The 7,810-nt window shown below is 39.3% G+C and overlaps 1 protein-coding gene across 1 annotated transcript; it reads right to left on the reverse strand.

Moving 5' to 3' along the window:
- Window positions 1–231: 231 nt before the first annotated feature.
- LOC149279035 (GTPase RhebL1-like) lies at window positions 232–3,932 on the reverse strand. Its single transcript, XM_089501509.1, has 7 exons — window positions 3,881–3,932; window positions 2,784–2,855; window positions 2,308–2,375; window positions 2,115–2,197; window positions 1,041–1,088; window positions 876–960; window positions 232–321 (listed from the first exon to the last, which is right to left on the reverse strand). Exons 1-7 carry the CDS (start codon window positions 3,930–3,932, stop codon window positions 232–234), a joined length of 498 nt encoding a protein of 165 aa, XP_089357635.1.
- Window positions 3,933–7,810: the final 3,878 nt, after the last annotated feature.

Below are 7,810 nucleotides of genomic sequence, written 5' to 3' on the forward strand. Positions count from 1 at the left end.
GGGCAGAACATGCCCTGTAATGTGGTAATCCCAGTTTTAAGGGAGGGTGTACGGACACGCAAAGAAAAGGTCATCCACCATGTCCAATAGGATTGCATTGGCTCTGCTGCAGTATATATTCTCACACATTCATCCAAAATATACATGGATACAAACATGGCCAAATCCGTTTCTGAACAGCCATTGTGTGTACGTGAAAAATGAAGCAACAAAAGGTCAACACCCTTCATTTCACATGAAACGGCATTTCTTCTCATCACTGAAGGATTTCTCCACACGGTCAATTTCCTCAATTATTTTGGTGAAGATCTGCTTACTATCCTACAGAAGATAGGAGGAAATAAAAAAAAAAATATAATGACGGATCCAAATATATTGCACATATATTACAGTTTATGGAAGGCAAGAAGAATTCTCCATTGGCAATAGCACCGTATTGTCAGTCAAGTTGGTCTAGTGATTCCAGTCAATTTTATTTGTAAAAACTAAAGAAACTTCTATTTTGAGGGTCAGAGTTTGTAGTTTAGTGGAAAAAACAACCCCTGCCCAACTACTCAGGATTTAAAGTTGACCCTGAATGCAATGAGGCCGCCTAACTCCTATGACGGACAGCCAGAATTTGTGGAATTCGCTTCCATGATGCGACAACCTGCCCATGTAATCATAGAATATGCAGCCCAGAGTTCAACTAAATCTAGTCAAGCAAAATACTATTACACAACCATACTATAGGAGATACTATTAAGTGACGCAGTCACTACATGACCCACACGGGGGGGGGGGGGGGGGGACGACAACATATGTAAAAGGGACACTGAACACGTGTCCACTAAACAACTCATCTAAAAAAAAAAAAAAAAAAAAAGCCATGTTACCTCAGCACTCTTTGCAGAAACCTCCAAGAATGCTGCTCCCCAAGACTCTGCAAGCTTTCTCCCTTCTTCAGTTTTCACTTCTCGACTGAAGACAGAAAAGCAATTAAAGTGTCATAATATGCACTGACAAAAAGGCAAGAGGCAAGTATGAGTAACTTAACATACCTGTGAGCAGGAAGGTCATTCTTATTTCCAACAAGGACAATCGGCATGCTGAAAAGAACAAGTAAACCCAAATAAGCAACATGCAAAATAGTCAAACAGTTATAAGTGTCAGCTTGATGTTAATCTGAACAGAGTTTACAAATGCTACCATGAACTGGGACCAACAATAAGTTACCAGAAAAGTTTTCAGTATTGGCTGGGTTGGAAGCCTGTGGCACCTCAGAGATCAGAATCAATTCAATAGAGAAGTCATGCAAAAATGATATTAGCAGAAGAAAAGAAGTCGCAAGTCAGACAGAATACGGTATTTATTCATTAGACCTTGAGTTTGCGAGAGAACGGAAACTTTCAACTCGACTTGAAGGTATCAAAACACAGCAAAGTTGCTCCTGCATAATGAAATAATGAACGTATCTTAAATGCCGCCTCACACATCTCAGCTGTTCTTGCGTTTTATTAATACATAATAAAGATACTGAATAGTTCAGATTGCCTGTGAATTCTGGTTTAGTGAATACAACTGAGTTTTGGCAGTACTGACACAGACAGACCAATACACTTAACAGAGTCCTGTTCACAAAAGGTATATGTTTTGTGATGAGATATTTAGTATATGTGCGTTATATAGCGTACATGCATTAGGGATATTGTGTTGATTTGACATGTGCATAAGGGTATGTGTTAAGTGTTAGATCTATTGAAGAGTACTATGGGCTCAAACATGTTTAAAAAGCCTAGCAACCCTTGCAAAGATCCATAATGTACTTTAATGGTCAGTGATAACAAATGGTGAAATTATATTCACAAGGAATAATACTTACAGGCCCTTTCCCCGTAAATCAACCAAAACTCTATGCAGCCCACGTGCAATCTGGAAGCTGGGAGGGACAAAAAAAAATAAAAATCTTAATATCCATTTGAAGATACCACATTTACATTTTGTAAGGGAAATATAGAATCCTGTAGAATTACTTTGATGTATCCAATACAGCACCCTGAAATTAACAATGCAGTTTCTATGCAGTTGCCACCAGGGGGCACCAAAGCACAGAAAAATGTACAAGCAAAACTTACCTTCTAGAACAGGCCACTGAATAGACTACAATGTAACCATGTATGCCAAAAATGAAAGATTGAGGAAGTAACGAGTATTCATCCTGGAGAGAAAAAAAAAACAAAAAAAAATACATAAAAAAAACAAAACAAAAAAAACACACACAGAGGACATATAGGTCCAATGTGCTACCTTTTTAAAGTATTGACTCACTTGGCCAGCAGTGTCTACCACATCCAACTCAAACTCATCAGACCCTAAAACAAAAGTTTTGCTCCAAGCTGGGGAGAAATAATATGGATTAAAACATAAAACTTAAGTGGATACGTAAAACACATTTAAATGAAATTGAGTTAAGTGCTCTTTCTTCAAAAGCCTCCCAACAGACTGATGTTATGACTTCTCACATGTTATGTTGGTGTGATATTATTATTACCATTATCTTTTTATACAGCGCCAACAGTTTACGCAGCGCTTAATACAATACATATATTCAAAGGATATGACAAGACAAGAATTGACAGACTAAGAAAAACCGATACATTAACATCTTACACAAGAACTGACAACTACTACAGCAAAACTTGAAATATATCAAATAATTCACAGCTTTATAATAAAGAAATATGCACAAACATTTATAAAAAAAAATGCTTTTTATTGAATCTTAATTCCGGAATCATGCTTACTGTTTTCAATTGTAGGTTCATAGTCTTTGGGAAAATTCCCTTTAACAAAATGGATAGCCAGAGAAGATTTACCTGCAGGACAGACAGAAACAATGATAATTTAGAAGGCTGATAATTAGTAAAAACACTAGTTCTAGCTGTTATGGCAACAACAAGACAAAACACCCATGAAAATGGTAAACAGTTAAGATACAACCATTAAACTTATGCTGGATTATTTATTTATATATATATATATATATATATATATATACACACACATATATATTATATATATATATACATACACACACATATAGTATGTGTATAACTACACCCCCCCCAAAATCTCCAGCCATTTTGGCGCAGCCACTATGGCAACTGGGAATGCATTGTTTGCACCAGATTTTTATTATATATATATATATATATATATATATATATATATATATATATAATAAAAATCTGGTGCAAACAATGCATTCCCAGTTGCCATAGTGACTGCGCCAAAATGGTTGGAGATTTTGGGGGGGTGTAGTTATATATATATATATATCACATTCATTCATCTTTATGATATTGATAAACGTAACCTTTTATTTGGTTAGACGCATATCACAAAACACCTCAACAATGTATTGTTAACACACTCCCATCCGGAGTGTCCACCAGAATCCATCTCAGCAGCAGCCAAACCTCCCACCCCCCACATTAAGGGAGTCAAAACCAACCCTCCCCCCACACGCGAAACACATCTCCTCCCCTAACACCAATTCCAAAACCCGAGGCTTAAACAATGTACCTTTATGAGAAACTCAGCATTTGGAACCTTAACACCTAATCTAACACGAAGCGCAACGAAAAGTAACGGATCCATCAATCCCAATAGGCGCACAACACATTATCATCACCGGTCAGCCCTTACGGTATATCTGCCAGTGAGCAACATTAAGACTATTTCTAGGGAACCCTCCTGTAGCATACTCCCGCCACAGGGCACCCGACATGCACGTGCTGACACCCCCAAAACCACACAGGATCCACAATGGGCCAGTCTATACCAACCGGCTCCCAGCCAAGACCCCCCACGAACACCTCCTCCACTATTACGCGCTTACCGACTGAGGGGTATCCCAGCATCACAACCTTGCGGTGTTTGACTGGAGCCATGCCAAAGAACGCAAAACAAGACCGCGCGTAAATAAACACAATTCCAAATAAGTGCCCCGACTCATTGACCCTTTGAAAATATACCCCAGACCCGTAGCCCCCAGATCAAATACATAAGTCGTAACAGGTAACCCCTCCCGCTTCTGGTTTAGAGACCAATCACAATAAAAATCAACGTTTCGGACGTTGTGGATTGGTCAGTAGGCCAGCGGGTAGCCAATGAACGCCGAGCAGACGCATGGGCGCGTTTATTCATTGTTTGGGTTCCCTTTTTTTCTTTCAGAGTGTCTACAAAATAAGGCCCTCTGATTGGACTCGTGTTAGAGTGGGCGTGGTTCGTGGTGGGACGTGATGGCAACAAATCCATGTGCTTCTGGGACGAGGTTTGTGTATTTTGTAATCGCGGCTAGCACTGGTTATTTACTATTTACGGATTATCCTAACGTAAAACATTATTAAAAATGGGGATAATAGGAGATTGTTTCCTCCTAGCCGGTGACGGGAATTTTCTGTTATCATCACATGAAGCGAGCATTATTTTTATTTATTTGCTGCATGCCGAGATTGATGAGATTTGTGAGTGCCTAATTACAAAAATAACTACTATTTTCAGTTAATCAACAGCAAAAAAAAGTTAAAAAAAATAGTTTAGCTTTAGTTCAATTCTTTCCAGATATATATATATATATATATAGTGATAATATTTTTATTTAACCCGTTTTGTGCCAGCTAAAGATACGGGATGTTATATGTTCCCTGACTGGCTGCATCTCATTTTTTACAGCACATAATTATTATATTTTATTTATATATCGCCAACAATTTCCGCAGCGCTTCCTACAGTATAAACATTCAAAGGGTCTGACAAAACTAGAACCGATAGAAAATGAACAGATTTATTAGGCAGAGCGGGCCCTGCTGCAAGCTTTCAATTTAATGGAGACAAAAATTACTGTATTATTATTATTTAGATATATATATATATATAGCTAATAATTTCTGCAGCGCTTCTTACAGTACATACATTCAAAGGTTATGAAAAAAACTAGAATTGACAGGTTAAGATTAATGGATACAAACTTTAAATTTTATGGGGAGAAAAAATAAATAAATATATATATATATATATATATATATATTACACAATGCTTGTTGCAATACATACATTCAAAGGGTATGACAAAACTAGAACCGACTAAGGTACACTGATGCCCTGCTCGCGATCGTGATCCTCTCTCCGTGATAATCCCACTTCCTCTCTTTCTTCCTTTACTATTTTCGTAGCTGTAGCGTCCTGTTACTGACCTCAACTTCATTCACTTGAGGTGTTTAAAATAATTCAACCCAGACAACAATGCACTTTATTAGACTCTCTTTGCTCGTCGGGTGTGCAGTGATTTATCCATTGATTGTGTTTGTATAGGACAGCCAGACTGTTGCCTCTTCATCTCCCCCAACATCTCCGAGCTGTTGCGAGTGTTTCACATTTCAATTATGTTTCTTGTTACCGACATGTATTTTATGAATGAAAGTTTTTTGTTGTTTGTTTGTTTTTGTTTTTTGCACCGTGTAGGGACAGCCGTCTCAAACAATTAACCGAGACTTCCATTACGAATAGATGCGTCACATTCTCAATAAACGCAATGCTCCATTCATGTGTTGTGAGTAGTTCAAAATAAATTCATTAAAAATTGGAAAAAAATCAGATTTTTTTGAAGATTTTGGACATTTGACAGTGTAATGAATGATGTTTCTAATAGTGCATTTAGTTACAAAAGTGTTTCATTGAGTAGAGTAGTTAGGACAGCACCAAAGAGAGTTACATAATTGTAGATGGTAACCTCTTTTGAGCCCTTCTCACCTGTTGTTTCTGTAAGTCAAATTGTTATGTTATATATTAATTGTTGTGTCCTGTCTATCATTTGTACAGAGCTATGGAATATGATGGCGCTATATAAAACAATAATTAATAATATTAATTTTCCCCTTATATTATGTTACTATTTCCCTTGGTAGATTCAATTGGTAAATGGTTTGTGTTGCTGTTTGTACTTTTTATTATTAATATTATTTTTTGAGATATTAACAAGTTTGTTCTCGTGTCATCTAGGGTTCAAAAAGATGCACATATTCATCCTAAAACCAGCCCGCAATAAGTGTAGATTTGCTCCACAAATGCATCACTGTTGCCACAGATCATCTGTGATTACCTCATCACAGTCTGTTAATAGAATACAGAAACAGACATTTATTAATCTTGAAGAGTACTAAAAGTCAATTCACTAAAGAGAGAGTTGGCAGGAGAGTTTTGGTTTTAATTCTCTCACTTCACTGTTCATTGTGAAGGGCCAACACCAGCAGGTTTCTCGAACAAGAAGGGCTGAGATGACCCTGTGCAATGCATAATTCAATGGGTGATCAGACTGGATAAATCTCATTGATTCACCCATACATTATACAGGGCCAGCCAAGCTCTTCCTGCATTAAGGGCTCACGGGGGATGGGCCTTCCTTTTATATAGTAAAGTCAAGAAGCTGAAACACAACTCTCTGCAAACTCTCTTGTCAACTGTCTCTTATGTGACTAGACCTAGAGAGTGGTATCCATGATAATGTACAGGTATAGGCATAAAACTATCCCGAACCTAAGACAACATCAAGGACTGATAAAGAGTGTCTACATTGGGGAAAATGGGCAGACTAGATGGGCCGAATGGCAGTGGCGTCGGCAGGGGGGGGCCAGAGGGGGCCATGGCCCCCCCCTACATCATGCTGTGCCCCCCCAATTGAAACGCCGTCTTTTTTTTTTTTTTTAATAGACCCGGAGGAGAGAGTGAGAGGCGCCGAGCGGTTGCTGAGGAATAAGTTCTCAGCAACCGTTCGGCGCCTCTCACTCTTCTCCGCGACCGCGAGGCCTCTTCCTGGTTCGCAGTGCCGGCATTTCAAGCCGAGCGCCGGTATATGTCGTCATATCCGGCGCCCAGCAGTGAAGCCGGCAGAACCAGGGATACAGAGACCTCGCGATCTCACCGCTGGACAAGCCCAAGGTAAGTGAACTTCAAAGGGGGGGTTAGAAAGTTAGGAGGGGGTTAGAGAGAAGAGGTAGATAGGAAGTGAGAAGGGGTAGATAAGGATAGATTGGGAGGGAGAGGGGGTAGATTGGGAGGGAGATGGGGGTGGATGGGATACATTGGGAGGGAGAGGGGATAGTTAGGATTGATTGGGAGGGAGAGGGGGTAGATAGGATAGATTGGGAGGGAGAGGGGGGTACATAGGATAGATTGGGAGGGAGAGGGGGGTACATAGGATAGATTGGGAGGCAGATGTGGTAGATAGGGAGGGAGATGTGGTAGATAGGATAGATTGGGAGGGAGAGGGGGTAGATAGGATAGATTGGGAGGGAGAGGGGGTAGATAGGATAGATTGGGAGGGAGAGGTCTTTATGGGACAAAAACGGCGTACGTTTAGCTGTTTGGGGACAAAGTTGACATAATGTGTAACTTAAGTGCTGGTCAGGTTCTATGTGGGCAGTGTGGACACCAGGGTTGGCTTTGGGGTGTGTGACCAGTGATCTATGCCTGTAATTTAAGGGGTTTTATCTATACCTTTAATGCAGAGTTTATATGTAATTTCCAATTGATTTATATCTGCAAAGCTGGGTTTTGTGTCATTCTGTTCATCTGTATCGGCTATATTTCCATACATTATTAATGTTTACCTGCAAATATAGGATTTGCATGTCTTATTCAGTTGATCAATACCTGGAGTGCTGTTTCCATGTGTTGATTATTTGATCTAAACCTTCAGTGCTGAGTGTACATGTGACTTCCAGTTGATATATACCTGCAATGCTGGGTTTGTGTGTTCTGTTGGTTTATA

This window comes from Sceloporus occidentalis, unplaced genomic scaffold, assembly GCF_023333645.1.
Source record: "Sceloporus occidentalis isolate IW3139 unplaced genomic scaffold, rSceOcc1.0.p SCAF_175, whole genome shotgun sequence".
In the NCBI taxonomy this organism is placed as follows: Eukaryota; Metazoa; Chordata; class Lepidosauria; order Squamata; family Phrynosomatidae; genus Sceloporus; species Sceloporus occidentalis.